This window comes from Amphiura filiformis, chromosome 1 (genome assembly GCF_039555335.1).
Source record: "Amphiura filiformis chromosome 1, Afil_fr2py, whole genome shotgun sequence".
In the NCBI taxonomy this organism is placed as follows: Eukaryota; Metazoa; Echinodermata; class Ophiuroidea; order Amphilepidida; family Amphiuridae; genus Amphiura; species Amphiura filiformis.
The window spans coordinates 92,664,776-92,688,814 of record NC_092628.1 but is presented as its reverse complement, the minus strand read 5'-3'; the positions used below and the strand labels follow the sequence as shown (position 1 = coordinate 92,688,814).

Here is a 24,039-nt window from a genome sequence, read left to right as displayed (position 1 = left end):
TAGCCTATTTCAATTGGTGCAATACAGCTTTTTAAAGGAGGATGGTCTGATTTCATCACATGAAGTTTTTACCTTCTTAGAAAAATTCACATTGACATCCCTCTTCCCAAAACTCTCCACCTATGAAATTTCATCCTGGTGTTTCAATCCGTTTAATCGGGGAACCAAAAAGGTGCATCTGGAAGCCGGCCATATATAACTTAGCCAAAAAAGTATCCTTACACGTGGAAAAATAATCACAATTCCAAAACTGAACCATGTTGGAATAAATTTGTTTTTTAATAGATGCACTATTTAATCCTGCACATTATGACACCACATTGAATCCAAGGTGACCTCCAGAAATAAAGTTACAGGCGATTGAATAGACGAAGGTCCCGTTTTAAAAGTGACAAACTTGCCTATAGAAGGCGCAAAAAGATTCCAACAAGCGCAACAAAGAGACAACACAGTTTCTTCAATGAAGCAGTTTTTATTTCAGTTTTACTTCTCTGTACTTTTCATAACTTTTATTTGTCAGTTCTTTTGTATCAGTTTTTTTTTGTTCGTTTTGTTTTAGATTAAAGGCACGCATAAATTAGCAATTCACCACTGTCAAACCATGGAGGTATATAAATAAATGGAGAATGATCGCCAGAATTCTAATCTCTTAAGTGGAGATTATCCGATTACCTCTATTCAATGAGTCACCAAACTTGAATGACTAGCCACTTCAGCCAAGCTATTGATCTCCACGATGGTTATGAGACTCTACCATGGTTCATTGATCGTCACTCCCAAAATTTCCTCATAGGAATTGACCCTACATTGACCCGTACCGGAAGGCTTGTAAAAGAGACTGTATAATGACGTCAGCTAGTCAATTAGCTGTTCAAAGTAGCCAGTTTTGATAGCTTATAGTTTCAATGTATGATTGTGCGAAAACCCGATGAAATTTGGATGTTCTGTTCTCAAGTTATGAAACTGTTTTCAACACTAGTTGTGCCGTAACTTGACAAATATACTTAGTTTTCATGTTCATATATTAAGCTTTTAAGGGGGTCTGAGGGAGTTCAAATATAGTGCAAATGAAAGCAAAACGTTTTTACCTTCCAAAAAAAAAAAAAATTATGTTGGGCCAATTTGGGCCAATTGAGTTAAGAGCGAGTAAAATTTACCGGAAGTACTTCGGAATTCAGCTAAAATCTTTTCATCATCATTAAACTTCTCATTTTATAATAAATAATTATCAGTATTTAGGCCTAAATGTGATGCGATCAAGCAAAATCAGTCGGAACTCGGAAATATTGATTCTGAGATATAGCCATACAAAGGAAATATTTCCTTTTGATTCCTCTTGTTTTGGAAACTCTTTAATTGCTTATATCTTTGGAACTGGTTGCTCAATTTCAATCGGGTTTTCTGCCAAATACTGCTTTGTAAATGCTTTTTACAATTCTATAAGAAACTGAAAATTTAATATTTCCGAGTTCCGACTGAATTTGCTTGATCGCATCACAAATGATTATTAATATTATTAGGGGCCATCATTTTCTTTAGAGGGGGGTTCCAAATAGGCCTATACCGGGGGGGGTCATAACTTTTTGGAAAGAAAAATATGGGGTCATAGCCTAATTTTAATTTTTCAAGAATCATGACCAAAATGTAGGGGGCACAATACGACCACAGATATAGGCCTACAGATAGGGTGTTTATTTTTTCAAAAGACTGATTTCAATGCAATTTTTTGGCGAAAATGACATTTTGATATTAAATTTTCTGAAACATGAGCACTTTCCAATAAACATTATAAGTAACTGCATTTAGCACCCCATTGAAATAAATGACCAGTGAAACAGACTTAACAATGTAATCAGCTTAGCATAATCAATATCCCCTGAAATTGCCTATTCAACAATAATTGGTCATAACCAACGTAGTACAAAAGATGCTTGGCTAGATCATTCTCCATTTATTTATATACCTCCATGGTCAAACCAGATGTCTAGTCCGTGGAGTTTTCAATAGGCCAGTTTGTCACTTTTAAAACTGGACCTTCGTCTAATCAAATGCTTGTAACTTTGCTTCTTGGATTCAATGGGGTGTCATAATATGCGCGATGAGATAGTTCATCTATTAAACAAATAAATTTACCCAAATATGGTTTAGTTTTAAAATTAGAATTTTTCTTCCAAGTGTAAGGATACTTTTTAGCGAAGTATATAACGGTTACCCACTGTAGACACATATGGCATACAAAATTCAAACTACACATCTTTTAGCCCTAATATATCTGATATCAACATTTTGACAAGTTCCAGGTAAGTTAATTAAAGGGGTCGATGTGGGGATGGTGCTTTTGAACGGACCATAGCATTTAACTCGTCAAAATGCAAGTCAATTATGTGTGGATTTGCACAAAGCATTTTTACAGAGCTGAAATGTTATAGGGGTAGAGTAAAATGGTGGGAAAATATGAACTCTCTTCAGATGCCAAATCTCAATTTTGATGGGTTAGTGAAGGGGATGAAGTTTTCAATACATGTGCATAGCTACATAGCTAGGAGAGCCGGTGTGGCATACTGCCCCCCCCCACTCCCAGAAAATGATCAGAGAGAACATGTGGACGACAAAGATCAAAGTATCCTTACAATGACTACATATGGGACAAATTATTCAAAAATGGGAATACAAATTTGCCTTTGTGCCCTTCACACAAAATCCTGGCTACGCTACTATCATAATTGGTTCACATACCTTTAAATATTCGGTAAATATGTTTCAATTGAATGGAACGAATGAGTGGGTAATAAACCCGGGTAATAAATGACCTATGCTATAATTGTTTTCTTATTTACAGGTGTCATTGTTGGGCCAGTTGTGGGTTGTCTCCTGCTTCTGCTGTTGATAGCACTTCTCTTTCTCTTCCTCATAAGACCAAGGTAACGGAAATATCTCATTTTTCGTATGGCTGTAAATGACTATCCTCAGCTTTTGTTTTAATCTCCAAACTACCCAGCAAACAGAAAACGTTGCCGACATCATTCGCAAAAGGTTATAAAAGATTGTCAGCAAACGTTTAAATGTCGGGTCATATAAAGGGTATATAGAGGGCATAAAACGTTTTCATAACAGTAAAAAACATTCTTTGATAACCTACTGCATATATTTGAACATAATGTTATTTAAGTGTTGACATAATATTTTGAAAAAAATGTTTGCAAAAAATAGTTTACAATAACATTTTGAAAACATTTTAAAACTATTTTCATGACCTTTATATAACCCGACATTTAATGTTAATAAAACGTTTTTACTTAAACCAAAACCCAAAATATAACTTGTTTAAAACGGGTTTAAAATGTTTTTGTGTTTGCTGGGTATGTAAATAGACACAAATGATCAAGATACTAGGTTCATCACATTCCTATTCAAAATAAATAAATCACTACATTTAATTGACGTCATAATTTATAACTTTCACTTTCTGTCTTTGCAGATTAAAGAAACAACAAGCAACATCACCAAAAGATACAACCTTGGTATCAAACGCACTGTACGATCCAACCTTTAATGGTGTAGATCTAAATGGTCGCCGTATCATGGTAAAAAAAGACGATGCTATTTACAGCAACCAACAGCAACCTGAATATGCTTATGTAACTTCCACCAACCCGATGGCCTCTAAGCCTGGCGATGTCATACACAGCGAGCAACATCAATCTGAATATGATTATGCAACTTCCACCAACCTATCCCAGCCTGACAAAAGTGGCCCCATCCCTGACTCTTCCCCAGATGACAATTACATAACTGTATATGCTGATGCAAACGATATGAAGCCATCAAGTGGCAAGCAGGAAGACAATGCCATATCAAACGAGCAACAGCAACCCGAATACGCTTATGTAGCTTCCACCAACCTGTCTCAGCCTGATAAAAGTGGTCCCATCTCTGAAGCCTCCCCTGATGACAATTACATAACAGTATATGCTGATGCGAACAATATAAAGTCAACAAGTGACAAGCAAAATGACGATGTCATATCAAGCGAGCAACAGCAACCTGAATATGCTTATGTAACTTCCCCTAACCCAATAGCCTCTAAGCCTGACGATGTCATTTACAGCAAGGAACAGCAACCTGAATATGCTTATGTAACTCCCACCAAGCTGTCTCAGCCTGACAAAAGTACCCCCATCCCCGAATCTGCCACTGATGACAACTATTACATAGCAGTATATGCTGATGCCAGTGATATTGATAAACACCACAGCTCAAAAGAAAATTCTACCACCATGGGTAACCATAACAACGAGAAAAATGACACACCAGAAGATAGTTTTTACTACGCTACATCGGACCAATTTACACGTCCAAATAACATCCAACAACAACAAGATAATTCTGAAGAGGGATGGGAGGACAATGTGGTGTATAGTTCTTTTGATGGCAATGTCAAGAATGAAGAGGGTTGGGAAGAAAATAGCTTGTATAGTATGGACAAATAACACTGATGTCATGAACAGAGACATCCTTAACAAACAAAAGTTGACGAGTTGCTACAGACACCTTATTCTGTGACCCATTCCCTCTTAACCAGGACCTACTTGTGAGAATACATGCCTTTGAAAGCAGTGGCGTACATTCCTTATTATGAGATGGGGTGGAGGTTGGTGTAAATCAGTGAGGTGTAACGCAACTAGTGTATTTTCTCCACCAAAATAACTTTTTTAAACAAATTGCGCGCGAAGCACATCAAATTGGCCATTTTGCAGCTAAAAGGATCAAATCTGACATTCAATTCGACAATAAACACAAAGTGCACGTAGGCAAGAAAAATATTAAATTTGGTCAGAAATGTATACTTTTACATAATATTGGGGGAGGTGATTGAACCCAAAAAAATGACAAATATCTGACATTAATTTGCTTTGCTTTTCTGTGTATGTGATATTTCATGTATCTTGTGGATTGATGCTGACAAATGCAATTATGAAGAGGCTGGGGAAATGTGTTGAATGTTACAGACAACTGATAATGAAGTATTCAATTCAATTGAAATAATAGTTTATGCATATCTTAAGAAAAAGCTTTTGCTCAGATTTGATACAACATGCTCTCTATTATGTCACATTGGGAAAATATCGTATACGAAGCAGAGTTCAACTGTACCATTTTCTGCTTCACGGAATTATTCTTTGTTTTGCCAGAAGTGTAAAATCTGTATGTTTGAGGGATTCAAGGCCGGGTGTTTGTAAACACAGGTAAACAAGGACACGTGCCTTGCTGAAAATATTTGTATAACAGCGGACACACAGGGCTATCTCCCCATTCCACAAAAATACAGCACTGACTATTCTGTTTTGCCAAATGAAACATAGCTAAATTCTAATCCTTTAATTAGTTCTAACTGGCAATCACAGTCAAATTCTAATATTTTGTCAATTAGTTTTGGAAATGAGGGCCAAAACATGTGTTTTAGGGTGTTTTTCGTATGCTGTGCCAATCAAGCCCAAAGACTTGTACAAAGACTAATTTAAATTTATGCATTCTAATTTTTGGAAAACACATTTTCTAATCTTTTTAATAACCCATTATCAAAAATAACATAAAATAAACACAAACTTATGTGCAAACTCTTACCCTATACTCCTTTTGAATGCTTAGACTTGTGCCAAGTTTTAGAATTATTTTGTGACTTCAATTGTAAGAAAACATGCAAAATTGCATGTTTTTAGCCCATTTTCTCTGAATTTTTTGTAAATATTAAAATTTGAGTTTCATTGCCAGTTAGAACTAACTAAAGGATTAGGATTTAGCTATATTTCATTTGGCAAAACAGGATAATATATTTTTTAATCTAAAAATATTAGTGCTGTATTTTTCTGGAATAGGGAGTAGGAATATTTACAGTCCAAAGCTAATACAACTTGAACGTGTCTAACGTGTGTGTCCGCAGTTGGATAATTGTGGGTGATAGGGGTGTGTGTGGGGGGGGGGGTGTAGATCATTTGTCTGATACGCTATGAGTTTTAGTGTCGGTATCAGAAACATCATGATACATGGGTAGTTTGTTAGTACTTACACAGAGTGAGCTAGTTACAATACTAGTACAGTATAATGAGGAATGGACAAATAATTATTATAATAAATACAATTTGGCAAATGCCGCTCAAGCGCGTTTAAAGGAGTATTTTGTGATCCTAGCATCCTCTGTTTTTTGACATTTGTCAGTAGATATTCTCGAACAAAGCTTATTCCCAAAATGTCAGTTAATTCTGACTTTGCGTTTGCGAGTTATGCATGATTATGCTCCATACAGTTAGCAACCTGGACAACCGATTCTTTTGTTATGCACGGCTCACTCAGTCATTTAATGAGGCAATACAAACGATCGAATTTGGTGTTGAAATGAGCTAAATTTTGAGTTACACCTTTTCAATGTAAAATTAATTTTCTCGGCCAAATGAAAAGCAATCATTTTCATTTTTCAGTAAATGTCAGGAAAAATTGTAGTGCTTGATACTGTATTTTTTTTCAAATCCTAGTGTTAAACTTAGGCGTGAAATTCAGTCATTTCGTGTAAGATTTTCGATTTTGATAGGCTTCAACTCTGCCCGCGAGCCTTTTTTTGGATCAACCTTTTAGCTTTTCAAAGTAATATAGTTCGCTAATGAAGGATTTTTCCCAACTTTCTAACGCACATCACCGTGAGCGATATATCATAGTTTTGTCAGAATTTCCGTTTTGATTTCAACATTTTTTACTGCCGGCTGAAAATTTTTCAAAATCAACGCGTGAAATCTAAGGCTAATACTAGCATTGTGGATCGATATCCCTGGGTTTAATAGGAATATCGGCATGGCTACAGTGTTGCCAGAACTTCAATATAGCAAAGAAATTCCCAGACCTATAGCGCTCCTACTGATCATGTTTATAGCACGATGAGGATCTTTCATCACGTGTGTGATTAATTATTTGATTTCATCATCACCGTGATCATCGGACCAATGTGTTGAAATTTCCTTCTCCTCAAAACAACTTTGCCCAACAATCTTACATGCAATTGGGCAATATTTTAAACAAAACTTTCATTTACAAAACATAAATATTACGCTGTATGTTTTATGATCAAGCAAACTGTTTGGAACACACTTCCAAATAACCTTCGTAACGCCCCCAGACTTTCGTTATTTAAACGCCAGCTTAAAACCAATCTTTGTAAATTGATTGTTTTATGTTTGTTTGTAAATTTCGTGCTTTACGCGCTTTGAGTTCCTCATCAGAAGAGATTGTGCCTTATAAGAACCATTCATTATCATTGTTAACTTAAACAGGTTTTGTTTTTAAACAAAACCTGTTCAACAATTATTTAAAATTGCTTGCCTAAAAACAGAATAACTTGGATTGACTTGACGTAGTGTTTCAATTGTCATGAAGGTAACTGGGTATGGTGCCTTTTGTTTGTGTTTGTTTTAAACTGCTTTTGGAAACCCACCGAAAGTCATAGGCCCTAATGAAGCAGCCAAAACAATACCAGGTTAAACATGGAAGTTTATAAAAACCTATTAAATAACATTAAGGAAAAAAAACATTTGTGGCAACAATACGCCTTGCATTGAAAGTCATGGTTAAAGTGTGTTGAGTACCACCCCAAAGTTTCCCTACATACACCCCCACTACCCACCTCACACACCCCTGCACCCACCACACCCCATAGGCCTACATGTACATGATATTACATACTGGTACATAATAATATATAGGATAGCTATACATTTAGGTATAGCGCTTAATTATGACAAATATGGTTAGGCCTATAGGCCTACATGTCAAATTAAAAACAAACCCGAACACAAGTCTGAAGGGTGTAATGAAAATGGCAACCCGCGATGGGGGCGTGGGGGGGGGGGTTAGGTCATACAAAATATTCACCTGGAGATAGGAGGGACAGAAGATTAAAATCCCCTATAATAACACGCTAATTTGTCTAGGTTTGGACCGTGGATTTTCCCATGGACCTCAAGCGTGCGTCTCTTAATACGGACTAACCTAGGTAAACAAACAAAGAAACAGACAAAATGGTTTTCATTATCATGGAATCCATATAAATTGAAATTGCAGGCTATCACGGGAGCAAATTTTTAAAATTCACCTCATTTATCAGAACACCCAATTGGGGATTTGGGCTACCAAATCGCTGGTCGGGCAATCTTTGCTTTTCAATGGAAAATTGACCTGGATGACAACAAATGAAATATCGATTATTTCTGCTGGTTGCTCTCGAGATAAAAGTACTGAGTTTGACATTTTCGGAGCATGAAGGGAAAAAACTATAATATATAGACCCACACGATGTGCCTTACAGAGGTGGGAAATATCTTTCTTTAGCAAACTATATTAGTTTGAGACGCTAAAAATGAATTCCTCGCGGGCGAACTCAAGGCCTATAAAATCAAAAATATCACACTAAAAGACACAATTTGATGCTTAATTTTAACACCAGGATTTAAAAAAAAAATGTATATCCAAGCACCAAGTTTTTAACTGACATTACTGAAGAAAAAAAAATATTGCTTTTTCTTATTCAATGGGTGCGTCTTGTAAAGAATTCACGTAATTTGATTGGTTTTCTGGTGTATAATATCTCACAATAGTTGATAGTGATATTAGTCAGGGCGCGCGCCGCATGCAACGGTGGTACGCTTGTTGCTCCTCAATGATCGCGCGATAATGCGTTCGCGTAATACACGTGCGAGAACTAAAACGCGATTCGGTGGCTTAGATGTTCGTGATGGTTTCGTTCATTTAAAACAACGGGATGTCCTCACAAAAGTAACTTTATTTTTTTCTGAAAAAGGCAGTTTTTCTCGCAAAATTACATTAAAACTGAATAAGAATGAGAATAAAAGATAGATTTTGTCTTTTGCCTATCAATATTGTGTCATAATGGATAGGCTGGCCAATATTTTATCGTAGTGGATACCGGCTGCGCCGGCATCCACTACTCAAAATATTGGCCAGCCCATCCATTATGACACGATATTGATAGGCAAAAGACAAAATCTATCATTTATTCTCTAAATATTTGACCGAGAAAATTAATTTCATAGCAAAAGGTGTATCTCTGAATTGTGCTGATTTTAACATGACTATAGATCGACTTTTAGTGCGACTAGGCAGAACAAAAGAATCGGTTGTCCAGGTTGCTGACTGCATATGCCATGGTGTTGTAATTTCGTTCTGTTACCCAGAACGCAATACAAATTTGGCGATATTTTTGTCAATCAAATTAATCTGCAAAATATTTGTGTACATAGATATTATGTAACCAGAGGTTTCCAGTGGTATTTTTTTGAGAAAAGTGTGGGGAGAGAGGCTGTGGATCAAGAAATGCCTCTTTAATTGAGAGACATGTTTCTGTGCAATAATTATTGCAAACTCATCTTCTATCATAATTATTTTTAGCATATTTCAATCTAGTCTTGAAAACAACTTATATATTATCGATACCTTGATTTATGTATTTCTTTATAATTGGTTATTACACAGTAGGCCTACTATCTCAGCTTTTTATATTACATGAACAACAATTTATTCAGAAAAAACTTTTTGGTTGACTTGCTACCTTCTTTCAATAGTTTGTTTGTACATGGTAACAATAGGCGAACTAATAATACAAAATAATCATGTACTTCCTTATTCATATGACAATAGAAAAAGGTGCATGATAGTATTTTGTAGGAAGCTCTGCGTACAATAATAAACGGTCAAACCAAAACTGAACTTTTAGTTCAAACAGAAGGATCGGCTGCTTAGGTAATAACAATGCTAACGTCAAAGGTGTGTTCAAGGTCAATGATTCCGAAAGAAAAGATGTTGTATACCGTATAATATCAAAGATATACGCACATACAGTTACACCGCTATGTAATTTAAGTTCATGCACCGCTATCCTTCCTGCTCCCTATTCCAGAAAAATACAGCACTAATTTTTTGGAATTAAAAAACATCATCATGTTCTGCCAAATGAAACATAGCTCAATCCTAATCATTCATTTAGTACTAACTAGAGATAAAAGAAAAAGTTCACTTTTTTACTAATTTCTTAAAAAGAGCCAAAAACATGCATTTTTGGCATATTTTCTGACAATCGAGTCACAAAAATCAAAGACTTGGAACAAGTCTAAGCATTCAAAATCTTGAGTATATGCCGAAATTTTGCTCTAAATTTTTTTACTTTTTTGTGTTACTTGAATTAAACGGTTGGTTATAAGAATGAAATATGTCTTTTTCAAACATTAGAATGCATAAACTGAGTAAATGTCTTCAGGCTTGATTGTCACAGCATACGTAAAACACTCTAAAACGTATGTTTTTGGCCCTAATTTCCAAAAATGTTATTGCCAGTTAGGACTAACAAAAGGATTATAATTTAGCTATGTTTCATTTGGCAAAACAGGATAATATTTTGTTAATCCCCAAAAAGTAGTGCTGTATTTTTCTGGAATAGGGAATAGGTTCATGCATTATTACAAATCATTGCACAACATAATTATATTTTGTACGTCACGGTGACATTAAAAATTAACTTTAGTTCAAACATAAGCTGGTGCAGCCAGCATTGTTTTCCGGGATGTATAATATTGTCAAAATGTGGACATTTTCCCAAAAATATCGCTTTGTAACTAAAATTGACTTTATCGAACTATTTAAAAAAGCATAAATTGAATGGTGATTACCTTTGTTAGATTTCTGTCTAATTTGGACATTCTTATTGGGTTGTTTTTGTTAACTGTGGGCTACGGGTCAGACCTGAATACAAAGATCGACTGCTTAAAAATAGACGTCATACGTGAAGGGTGTAGAAAGTGAAGCGGGAAAAGACTATGGAATTGTATACGTCATTGGAAGATTCATTTTGATAAATATGTGTTACACCAGAATAAAGACTCTGTCAGTAGATGTTATTGTCATATGTTGCCCAGCTATCAAAATATTTTACTGTCTTTTAAATTTGTGGTTCTGTAGTTAACTGCTGTTAAACACTTGAAAATTAAAATATATATAAAAAAAATATCACACTGTACAGTAACTTGGTTGCTTTTTAAAAATTTTGTATGTTCAATTTAAAATTCAAAGTAGAACAACATATCGTATATGAATATATAAAGCCCAAATGCTTATACAATTCAGAAATAAAATTAGTTGCCGTTATCTGGTAATATTCATAATATGAATGAAAATGACTTAATTCGTGTAATATCTCAAATCAGTTACGTATTGCACATTATCTATAAAACAGGAACTATTTGTCTTGGTAATCTGTTTGGACAGGAAGTGGTTGTGAAGTATCATTTCACGTTTTTTCCCACTAGTATAATATAAGGTCCTGCATAGAAATTAACACACATTGACTTTAATAGCGAAAAACAACTTAATAATAATCGTCCCAATCGTCTTTGTATCCAGTGGTACATTTTCAAAGGCATGTCACATCTGCGCTGCTTCAGTGTATGATAATGGATAGCTCTAAAGCAATTATCATTTTCGCAATCCTTATTTTTTATCGGTCTGCAGAGTTAGCGGTGAAAGGTGAGTAACTTATACACGCATGAATAATTTCTTATAAATAATTACTTAAATTACTTCTGCATCCTTTGGTAGTTATTGGTAAGAGCGATGACAATAATCTTGTTCGCAATCCTTGATCTATCTTTGGAAATTATAGTAAAATGATAATTTGAAAAAAAAAATGTCTGTCAGAGAACATAGCTTGTATAGAACAACGTAAAGAACATATAATATACTAGCCTACCCCGTAGTCCACTTGCCCATTGTGCATACTCTGGATATTGTATTTAAGCTTAAAACTCTGATTTAATTAATGTGTGCACAATTGATAGATTTTCACATCTGATCAGTCACCCTACTCCCTCTGTTTGTTAGCTTCCCAAGTGGACTACTGACATTGCCTTGCGGTTAAGATTTTTAACACGGGACATGATGCAGTCATGTCTACAGTAGAATTCATCTCGACCTTTGCAGGACTTAACCCCATTAAAAGCTATTAAACCAAGATAACACTCATTGAAACAGCTCAACTGATTAAATCGGATCTTCTCTGGTTGTGCACAAGTGACTGTTTTCATGTGCGATATCGCAATAAAGCTGGTATTCATAGCTTCAGTTGGGTAACCGATTATAAAGGAAACGAAAGGAAACAATGTTATGTGTGGCTTTGTTCACGAAATCAGACAATGGCGTGCTTTTTGTAAACCAGCATTCTTAAAAATGAGCAACATAATGATTTTTGACTTAACACGGTTTGGAAATAATTTCTTCATATTTTTGGTGTTATCTGTCGTTTACATGTCCTTCCTAAAACACAAAAGTACGACCCTCTCCAAACACCTAAATTAGCTAAAAATTTAGGACATGTTACAAAACTATATTGTCTAGAATTTTAGAAGAGTACTTTTAATATTGGCCGGTTATTTTTCACACAGCGACGTTAACTAGGCAATGTACTATTACCTATAACATTAACTAAAACACCAAAGTACGAATATTTCCAAACATCTAAATTAGCTAAAAATTTAGGACATGTTAAAAACTATATTTTCTAGAACTTTAGAAGAGTACTTTTAATATTGGCCGGTTATTTTTCACACAGCGACGTTAACTAGTCATATCCCCATACTGTTAACGTAGGGCTATTTGTAAAGGTCACGCGTCAATGGGAAAGAGCACTGTGTATTGTGTATAGGAAAACGGACAGTAACTGCAGTATGACTCTATGAAGAGTTAGGCCAATTTCTGGCCTAACTTAAATTGGCCATGATGTAATGCATCTTTAAATGGATCTGCCTTGTGATTGGTCGCCCATACCTCGCTATGGTTTAAATCGTCTGGGCCCGCGCCATTACCATTAACTACACCGTAAACAACTGTCTGTGGTATTTGCGGCGCTTTTGTGTTGACGCGAAAGTTAATCTCTCATCAAACATCTAGCGCGTACTTGTGGTTAATGGACTGATAAACAAGTATGCTTGACAGTGTGTTTTTAGAGAGCAAAGTCCAGGGGTAAAGTTCTGCTTACAATTCAAAGTTCATAGTCGAAATTTCGGGGTTCGCTATCAATAAACTGGTAGATTCCAAAATCAGAATTGTTCAGTATTAAAGTGAGCCGTTATAATTATGCAAGATAATGTTGCATTCACTAATCGTCTGATATTTTTAACTCTTTATGACCATTTTACTATTGAATACTTTAATTTTAATAAACATCAGTATAATTTTGAGTTCAACGAAATGGGTTCATCATGACTAATAATAACATATTTTTAATAAAATTCGACTATGGCATAGTCTAACAATATACAGGCTAATTTGGCGCGTAGTATCATTGCTTTACATGTTGACTAAATACCATATAATTGTCCAATATTGTTCTTATTGTTCTTTATTGTCGGCATGAACAGCCCTAGATATAACCGATATCAGGTTAAGAGGATCTCCTGTCAACACTCCAAATGCTGGAAGAGTCCAGGTGTATGACACAGACCAATGGAAGGACGTATGTCATGATGGGGACAATGGAAGCGACAAAGACTGGAGTATCAAAGAAGCCATGGTGACATGCAGACAACTAGGATATCCAGGAACAGCAATGATAAGGAAAGGTGGATATGGTAATGGAAATAGTGAAAATGTTCTTGATGCATTTGACTGTGACGGAGGTATGTGACCACACTATTTATTATATTATAGCATTCCAATTTTAGCATTTCAAATATTGTGGTAAAGTTACTGACAATAATCGACCATTATTTTTGAGGTAAAAGTTATCACAAAGCACAATTTCATGTTATCTAAATAATAAGAATCACACAACAGCAACCGTTCTTATTTATTTTTCTATAGACGAATCAAATCTTTCAGAATGTACTTCGTCGAATGGGCCGGATGATGAAACAAAATGCTCTAACGGCAACGATGCTGGTGTTATTTGCGCTGGTAAGCTGTAAAAAAGTTCATTTTGTTTTTATTTATTTATTTATTTATTTATTTATTTATTTATTTATTTATTTATTTATTTATTTATTTATTTATTTATTTATTTATTTATTTATTTATAAAACTCTTAAATTTATGACTAATTTAGTTAGGAAGCGGATTTAATGTTTCATTTCAAAGATCGCCCTCATCTTTGTCACCTTCAAAATACATTAAAGGCAAACAACGGAGATATAAAAAGCAGTTTTATTTCTGATTTTCATGAGTAAATGAGCAAACATCTTCCCTCTTTTTCAAGTACCTGGATATCTTGGCTGTTATGTAGACGGGGATGGTTAAACCGAGTATTATCTGATGCAGAGATGTACAATGACAAGATGACAATTAAGATGTGCACAGACTTCTGCATCACTCAACCGACTACGATGAGATTTGCTGGTGTTCAATATGCTGAAGAATGTTTTTGTGGTGTTGAAAGCGCTGACTATGCCAGACTGGGAAGGAAAGAGGACCATGAATGTGATTACACGTGTTCTGGAAATTCAGATGAGATATGCGGAGGCACTAACAGAATATCGATTTATGACTGTAAGATTTTGCTTTATATTAAAAAAAAATGTCCAAGGATGCATAGCAATCGAGTTGTAATGATGTATAATCAACAATAGAGTTGTTTTGACACAATGAGAGAGTTATCATGGGGACTTAAGTTGAGATTGCCCGAGTACCGACTGTGAACTCAAGTATAGTGCAGTGGTAAAACTCTGGACCGGTATTCCAGCGAACGGGGTTCAATCCCCGCTGAGTCCTGATTTTTTCTCGCTCAATATTTTCATATGTCAGTTTGCTCGAGCCCCAAACACGTCATTTAAATATTAATTTCTCGGGCTTGCATCGTTTATTTCCGATCCTCGCATATATTAATTTGTGTCTCGCATTTTCTTACGCCCTGTTAGGGTGAAGCATATAGGCCAACCCTTCTTCATCATTGTTTAAAATTTGAACTACAATGTATATTATTTAATACATACCTATTATTATTATTATGATTATGATTATAATTATGATTATGATTATGATGATTATTATTATTATTATTATTATTATTATTATTATTATTATTATTATTATTATTATTATTATTATTATCATCATCAATGGTCATACATACGATGACTATGACGATGATTTTACTGATGATTATGATTGAAACAGTACAATATCATTTTTTTTAATTTTATATAAATAAAAGCTTTTATTTTTCAATATGTCAGTGACAGGTAGTCTGTCGTGCAAACATCCGTCTCTACCAAATGGTGTTATCGCCGGGGATGATTTCTCGTTTGGAAATTGGGTGATATTTACATGTGATTCGAACTTTGAATTGATCGGAGACAGTGCTTTACAGTGTGTGTTGGGAGATACTTCTAATGAGAGCAGCTGGAGTGGAGATATTCCCTTTTGTCGTGGTATGTTGTACTAGCTAGCTGACGCTTCCTCGATTGCATATCTATCGTATGAATTTGACAAGAAATACTTTCTTAGTATTTAACTTTATTGAATAGTCAAACACTGTCTTTATTAACTCCACCGTAGGATTGCAATAAACCCCGCAATAAACTTGGTAAATAAACAGCAATCGGCTGTAGTTCCGTGTGGCCCAGCTCAGTTCCGGGAACTCAGTTGGATCAGTTATCTAGTCCGGCAATCTTGAGAAAAAACATTGTTTAGACTAGAACATTTTACTCTCCTCATGGGCAATGGCTGCCCACCCCGTAAGAAGTCTTGTAACCTCTCTTGCCCCATTTTTTGGGATGTTGGCCGCCCTCATATGTCAGATATTTAGGCCTTGTTGAAGTTGTTTGTCCGTTGTTTACACTGTTTGCCAAATCCCCCCTTTGAAATGAGCTTCCCCCCCCCCCCTTGCCACCCCCCTGAAAAAGTCCTAGCTATGCCACCACTGCTGTTAGGTTTTGCTCAGGAATAAAACGAGTGATGTCTGGTAATGAGATATCTTCGGTTAGGTTTTGGAACTCTTTGTACAATTGTGTTCACGAAAGTGTTCACAAAACTACGTACAAAAAGAGTGTTCCACATAATATTTTAACGTATTGTCACGAGCAGATGAAAGGTTAAATACGTTTACAATACAACAAATGCCAAGAAATCTGAAACTGTAAAAGGTGTAAATATAGTCTACAATGTTTAACTAAACGTTCTTATTTAATTTTTCAATTTTGATCCAAATGTATTCTTATAGAACTTGGATATGATAGTTGCCCAGATGGTTGGGTAGCATCGGAGGATAACTGCTATTTTGTGTCGGATGGCAAACTGGATTATCAGCAAGCAAGTTACAGATGCAGAGAAAAGGGTGCAAATTTAACATCTATCTTGAGCATGAAAGAACAGCATTTCCACGCAGGTTAGTTTTCCATCAAAATGTTAGAATGTCGACCATTAAATAACAAAAATATTATAGAACAAATATCATGGCATAAGATTAAACCAGACAGAGACATTGCAAGAAAAATAACTGATAAGCATGAACATACCAATATTTTACCTGAACAGAGGATATATTTACTTGAACATTTTTGGCTGGTTTGCTAACGGTCACACACATCTTAACTAGCAGAGTGCGTGACTATACTGCTTGTTACCTCGAGAGTGGTAGTGATGTAAAAAAAAAATACGTCTCTGTATGTGATAAAGCGTTCCTATTGTGCCGCCTTTACACGCAAGCGTATTATGCTGTGATCCCGAGAGCGACGCGTGTATTTCAATGATACGCTACCTAAAACACGCAATGACATACCAATCACTAAATGTCAAGCAGTATTTAGCCATTCCCCAGGAGCTTTCCACAGCTCACGTTCGCATGACTGCATTATATTTCTCTTGTATTGTATAATAATTATGTTACTTCGAGTAACATAACTGGAATTTACAAGAAAATCTGTGAGATTTTAGTTTGTAAAATAAAAGGGAACCATTTGCACTTGACGGGCTTTTAAATTATCTGGATAATACAAGGATAGACATCAACAAATGAAAGACTGTCATCAGCCAGGGTCATCAGGCCATAGTGTTACGTTACCGCTGTCTTCAACAAAGATTTCGTTTTCACGTCACCAATTGAGGTCAAATGAGGTGACCACAGACACATATGGGTCAATACCCTGATCGAATACAGAATTTGTGGTTAATGATGTACATTATATTAGGATAAATTCGTGCATTCATCGAGCCCGTAAGTCCCCTCTTATACTCATTTACTCTCATTTGCGAACGTAGCGAGCGAAAAAATATAGGTTTTTATGCATTGTTGGCCAAAAAAGTATCAAATGTTGAAAAAAAGTGCATTTTTCAAAATCAGCCATCCCCCCTCCAACAAATAGATCATGGTTACGGGCCTGGCATTCATGAATAGTTCATGGGAAGCGACCTTCAAGCGTCTTAAAAGGTATCTAATGAATATTCAATTGGTTATGGAAATGATATTTCATATTTGCATAATTAAGTCACATTGCTTGTTTTACAGCTCTGCTGACAGTCCTTGCAAAAGACGATGTTTGGATCGGTTTCGATGATTTAGATATGGAGAATAATTTTTCCTGGACAGATGGCTATGAGGTATGTTTCATTTATTAGTTGCATTTGTTACGCTAGTCTGACTCAAGTCCAAAACACCTTTTTCCAAAATTCACTTCAGAATGCACTGATTAATTAAGTTAAAAATATCTAAGTCTTTTAATCAAAAGAAAACTATGGTTTAACAATACTTTACTGATTCAACATAAACACATTTAATCAATCATACATATACACTCTTTAGCAAAGTTACTTATCCAGCAGCCTTCTTTTTGTTCTTGATTGTAAAGTTCGTGTTCTCTATGTTCTTGGTGTATATATATGCTGATTCACTTGTCCTGCAAAGATAACTGTTCAGCGAAGTCCACTGAAGACTTTTACATCATTTTGAGTAAAATCCTCGCACAGTGGTCTATCTCCGAAATGGTGCTCTTTTCACCTTCCACACAAGTTCTTCAAGATACATATCTGTGTCGCATACCATGCATACAGTCCCCCTGTTTCCACTTACATTGACAGATGTGTTGTTTCATAAACTAGACTTCAGCAAGTCGACAGATTGATATATATATATATATATATCTATGTGTGTGTATTTATATTATATATATATATATATATATATATATTCCTTTTTTGGAAGAGGTACACACTTTGACGTATTCTAGATCTTCTCCGATATCACTGGATAGTAGTACATTTACTACATAATATAATTATGTCTGGTTCGCAGTTTCCTTTCTTTGAAAGCATACGGACTGTAAGCACACTATTACTAGCCCAAATCAACACTGTACTGTGTAGAATTGTGTTTACATACCAAGCACTGGAAAATCCCATTATTTAATAGCCATTGCTATTTTACAACACATGGTATAATCTTGGAAATTCCCAAGAACAATTATAAACATTAACCTTTCACATTACATCACTTCCTGTGGGTTTTTCCCAATAAGATGTCATTTTCTCTTTACAATCTCAAGGGATTTCTCCCAACTATTCAAAATTAAAAATGATACAATTTGTTGTTGCTCAATTTGATACATGAGAGGGATTCCCTAAAATGTCTCATGAATTGGATTTTAATTGTAACCAAAGATAAATAATCAAATTAAATTAGTGAGGGCACATCACACATTATTTTGTTTTTGATCGTTACTTTACCATAGTTGAGTAGTCTACACACCAAAACGTGGACAACAATTTGGCAGCTAACGTCTAAATGAATGGCGGGCTGAACGGTCAAAATACTTGTAAAAGCGAGTATTAGCTGTTCCCTGTGAGAATTCTTATCCTCCTCTTGTATGTGAGATGCTTAGGCCTTTTTTTTTACTATTAACCCATTTTTTACCATTTTTTTTAACCACTTTTGACCTGTTAAAAGTTGTCTTGCCCACTTTCACCTCCTTCCACGCCCTTAATTTGTCCGCCCGCTTATCGAAGGTACATAACGTCAAAAATAAGGTTCCCTATGTCGAATATGAAATTAGAATAGCGATGGTTAGGGATAGGATTAGGGTTAGGGTTATAGTAAGCGTTTGACGTAGGGTTAGAGTTAGGGTTAGATTCAACATAACGAACCTTCAACATGGTGAACGTTACCCATTTATCTTTAATTGTTATCGAAGAATCCCTATTATTGATCATTTTAACAGGCATCCTTTACTTATTGGGCACCTGATGAACCCAATGATGACAATGTTGGTGAAGACTGCACTCACTTAGTAATATCTGGTAGCAGCAGTGGAAAATGGAATGATGAGGGTTGTGGAAGTACCTTAAAATATATTTGTAAAAAACCTAAAGGTAATTAAGTTTAGCACATCTAACAAACTACTATTATGACATCTATTATGTCATAATAGGGTTCACAAAGAGTCTTGAATAGTCATGGATTTTGGTCATATTTTGGTCACATTCATGCGAAGGGTGACATGACTTGCCAAAAAAAGCCAGCAACATGTTCATGATCGCGCAAAAATTACTGAATTCCTGTTTTTGTGACATGTTGTGTATATTATTTTTGGATCATTGTGTTGACTGTTCAAATCACCAGATCAACAGTTTGTGTGCAGTGGCCAAAAGGTAGACATATCAAGGAAATGTCTCAGGACTATGACCACGGAGACCTCGCCGCTATAGTAATCAGACCGACTGAGGGCTCTGCTACTGAATTCCAAATTGTCGGGTTTAATGACATACCAGCAGGTGCAGTTAACACAGCAGTCAGTTATACAGTACCTGAACATGAACATTGTATGGTCGATAGATCGTGGAGGAAGCTACAATGTCCGATGGGTTCGCATGAACCTACATAATATTTAATTGAGAAGAAATCCCATCTGAGAAAAAAATCGCAGTGCCAAACGATGGAAAGGCAACTTTTGTCGCAACGAAAAACGCTCCACAAAACGTCGGACAAAACTTGCCCTATTTCGCCCAGCTGTGTGCGTTTACAATTATTACAATGACAATGATATGGAGCAATCTGGGCGGATTTACTACAGGACCAGGTGGGGTCGGTCCCATTGCCCAAGATTCGAAGGGGGGAATGTTGGAAGATATATTAAAGAAAAAGGAAAGTGAAAACATTTGGTGAAGCACTACTTTAGAATGAGTTTATATGTATCAGGAATAAGATGACATAGCCCTGGACCTTAAATTTCAGCATGCCCACAGCCATTAAAAGGTAAATCCGCCTTGAAATTAATTGTACATATAAACATATTTTCTTTTGCAGTCTCTAAGTCACCAGAAACAACCTCTCCAACAGTAACCTTTCAACCCTCACAATCTACTTATGAACCAAGAACACCATTCAGTACCACCAAAGAACCAATTGTTGCAGAAAAAAGACATACTTCAGAAGGTATAGGTATATTCTTTTGTATATGAAATCAATATGTTTAGTCACACTGTGCTGCTGCTTATCACTAATGAAGTTGATGATGATTAAAAAGGATTAAAATACGTATATTTTGTGCTAGCTACGACCTATCGTTATGGAGTCACGTTTTCGGTTGTTGGCCCTAATGTTGGCCAAAATGGTGTCAAATTGTTCGTCTTGACTTCTAAACTGTTTTGTTTAATTGTTATATACAATGGAAGTCAAAGATTAATAGTGTTTGCTGTCTATTTCAGCAGATGAACTATTCTTTTTCTGATTTGTGTCAGCTACACAAACAATTTGCCAGGAGTCAAATTCAAAATGGGTCTTCATCTTAAAATCAACATTGGACCTTATTGTACTTCATGTGTGGAAACTCGCATGCTTCTAACAGAAAGAGCACAGTGGTTACCAGTTTGGGCGCTTATAGCAGCTGTACTAAAAGACTAGTCTACAAAATGTATGAGCTTGCACAAGCAGCACAAGGTGGGACAGCTTAGAATCCTTCATATTGTCATCTTTTAATAGGCATCCTTTTTATGGTTTGAGACAGACAGGCACATCTAGCCACACAACACTTTGATGACGTATTCTATATTAAAGTCCCGTGGGGGTCACTCCCATTGTGGCCTGTACACCTTCCGCGATAATCAGCTTTTGAAAAGCACCCTAAACAAGGATTTAACCCTTGGCTAAAATGATACCCTAAACAAGTGTTTTCACACCCTAAACAGGGATTTTATTCCTTGCATTAAATTTCATACCCTAAATTTCATTTCCGCGTACCCTTTTTTCCAATATTTCATGTTTTTGACACCCTAAACACGCCTACCCACGAAAAACTACCCTTTTTACGCGTTTTTATTATCGCGGATGGTGTACAGGCCACACTGGGAGTGCCCCCCCCCCCTCCCCCGGATTAAAGTACCAACCTAATATATAGCTGATATGAGCCCGAGATCGCAAGACACGTTTGGTTTGAATTGAATGAAATTAAAAGGGTACTATAATGACCAATGCAAATGTTTTCTTAATTTTGTGCAGGTGTCATTGCCGGTTCAGTTGTGGGATGTCTCCTCATACTGCTATTGGTAGTAATTCTGTTTTTCTTCCTTATAAAAGCAAGGTGATTAATATCATTTACTTTATTACATGGCTGTAAATGTGTATTTACAAATTTCAGATATTATTCTTGATTTATCAAAATCTACTTTATCGATTAATCTTTCTGGCTAAGTGTATAACTACGCAACTAGACTTAAGTAGTCCATATAGGCTCAACAATGCTGTTTTTAAATTGATTTCAATATTTCATTTATATTGACAGATTAAAGAAACAACAAGCACTACCAGCAAAGGAAACAACTGTAGTTGTAAACGCACTGTACGAACAAACTATTAGCGGTACCGATCATTTAAATCCATCAAGTGACCAGCAACAAGACCACGTCATATACAGCGACCAACAGCAACCTGAATATCAAAATGTAACTTCAACCAAACTGTCTCAGGGCCAGGCAGACAAAAATGACCCGTTCCCTGAACCGTCCCCTAATGATGATTATTATATAACAGTACATGATGTTGCCTATAATGTTGATAAAAACCACAGCCCAAAAGGAAGTCCTACCAAGGGTAACCATAACCCCACAATTGACAAGCAAGAAGAAAGTTTGTACTACGCTACATCGGATACCTTTCCACGTCAAAGCAACAACCAGCAACAGCAAGAACAAGATTCTGGTGATGATTATGGGGACGGATGGAAGGCCAATGTTACCTATAGTTCCCTTGATAGCAATGTCAGTAATGAAGAGGGTTGGGAAGAAAATATCTTGTATAGTATGAATAAGTAACACTAATGAACATGAGAACAAAACTAACATTATCAGATTGATTATAGACACTTCATTTGTGCCCCATTCCCACTAAATCAACGTGTTCCAGGCGGAACGATTTTGAAAAGGGAGCAGTCAGTGGTGGATGTACAGAAAATGTAAATAATGTCCGCGGGACGGTCATCGCGGCGCACTTGCTTGACGCTGCATGGGGGTATCTGAGAAGGATATGCCCCCTTAGAAGTGAGAAACCTTGCAAAATGAAGGCCCAATTGAAGCTATTTGGTGAACAATTTTGGTATTATTATTGCGTACAATTTTAGTTTGAAAATTCCGAAAATTGATGAAATGAAGGCCGAATTAAAGGCATTCGTGGACAGCTTCTTACTATTATCAATTGTATAAATCATTGCTTTGAACATAAAGTGTCGGTTGTTCAAGCAGAAATGAAAAGTGCGAACGTGGTGGTCTGAGGGGGTATGTGCCCCGTCAGAAATGCGAAACTTGAGCAAAATGAAGGCCCGAGTGAAGCCATTTGGTGGACCATTTTCGTACTATTATTGGTACAATATTAGTTTGAAAAATCCAAAAATAGGTTAAATGAAGGCCTAAACTGTAAACCACTATAAATTATTGATTTAAACATTATAGTGTTGGGTATCCAAAACAAAGTGGATTTGTTTATCCATACACCAGGGATAGGTAACTTTTGCAAAATACGGGTCCAATTGAAGCCATTTGGTGCATTATTTATACACTTTTTCAAGGTCTAGAATATAGATATTTGATTATTTATGTGACACACATAACATCACATTTAGAGACTATTTAGGGTTTGATTAAAGTGGGGCAGGCCCCGGTCGAAAAGTGGAGGGCCACTGTCCCGTGTCCCTCCTGGTTACCCTGCCGATGGCGTATTCCATCTCATCGTCATCTTCATCTTGTTGAAGAAACCCGGCGATATTTAGCCAAGACTATTTTCAACGCTTTGCGTGCGTTCTTTGCCTTTTCTCCGTCTTCTCTTCGAGGTCAGCCAAGATATCCTGACGAATGTCGTCGTCTTTTAGATATACGTTACGCGCCAAAAACAATAACATATATTCCGTTTAACAGCCCACAGGACTTCGTATTGGCCTTTTCGTCGGCAGATCTTCATCCATACCTTCGTTGACGTACTTCTTTGTATGAGCCCTCATCTCATGAGTAGCTAGTCTGGCCCATTTATAACATTCTCGGTAGGTGGCGTTGTCCTACAGCTCGGACAGCTAGACTTACATTGTTCCGATGACGCGTCTTCCCGTTTGGAATCATCTATCTGGGAATTTTAAGCTTTAGAATCGTTAACCTCGGAGAGGTCTTTTCCCTCTTCATTGTGAATTGTTTTCACGTCCCTCCTTAAATAATAAAATCGATCAAATTTAACATGTGTCACACACATGACAAAGGTGAGAATGCTTCTTTATTACTATACAAACTGGAAGTAACCTCTGACTTAATTAATAATCATGAGCTCATGAATGTATCCATAACGTCGACAGAGGCTATATTACCAGTCTACTAGCACAACATAATGGCTAGTGCGGAGTCAATGAGTCCCTCAATTCAAAGTTATGTGCGGCACGCTTAATTTTTTTCTGCAACCATAACGGGACGCAAACATTTTATAACCCATAGGAACACATAAGAAAGGGTTAGGGTTAGGGTAAGTGTAAGGGCCCT

The 24,039-nt window shown here is 36.1% G+C and overlaps 2 protein-coding genes and 1 long non-coding RNA gene across 4 annotated transcripts in view; all 3 read left to right on the top strand.

Moving 5' to 3' along the window:
• LOC140157808 (uncharacterized) overlaps positions 1–3,569 on the top strand; it is a 3,862-nt gene extending 293 nt beyond the window's left edge. The window contains exons 2-3 of the long non-coding RNA XR_011859709.1: positions 2,840–2,921; positions 3,479–3,569. This is a non-coding gene — a long non-coding RNA (uncharacterized lncRNA). The remainder of the gene's footprint in view (positions 1–2,839; positions 2,922–3,478) is intronic.
• A 7,675-nt stretch (positions 3,570–11,244) lies between these two features.
• On the top strand, positions 11,245–14,431 carry LOC140157838 (galectin-3-binding protein B-like). Its single transcript, XM_072181089.1, has 4 exons — positions 11,245–11,577; positions 13,467–13,724; positions 13,909–14,001; positions 14,300–14,431. Exons 1-4 carry the CDS (start codon positions 11,499–11,501, stop codon positions 14,338–14,340), a joined length of 471 nt encoding a protein of 156 aa, XP_072037190.1. The 5' UTR covers positions 11,245–11,498; the 3' UTR covers positions 14,341–14,431.
• On the top strand, positions 14,364–23,135 carry LOC140157815 (uncharacterized). 2 transcript variants are annotated; one of them, XM_072181064.1, is made up of 8 exons: positions 14,364–14,589; positions 15,276–15,470; positions 16,262–16,426; positions 17,546–17,637; positions 19,251–19,401; positions 20,336–20,464; positions 21,527–21,608; positions 21,810–23,135. In XM_072181064.1, exons 1-8 carry the CDS (start codon positions 14,364–14,366, stop codon positions 22,336–22,338), a joined length of 1,569 nt encoding a protein of 522 aa, XP_072037165.1. In that variant the 3' UTR covers positions 22,339–23,135. The 2 variants fall into 2 exon arrangements, with proteins under 2 accessions (XP_072037165.1, XP_072037170.1); XM_072181069.1 differs by having other exon boundaries at positions 21,527–21,573; positions 21,810–22,008.
• The last annotated feature ends 904 nt before the right edge of the window (positions 23,136–24,039 follow it).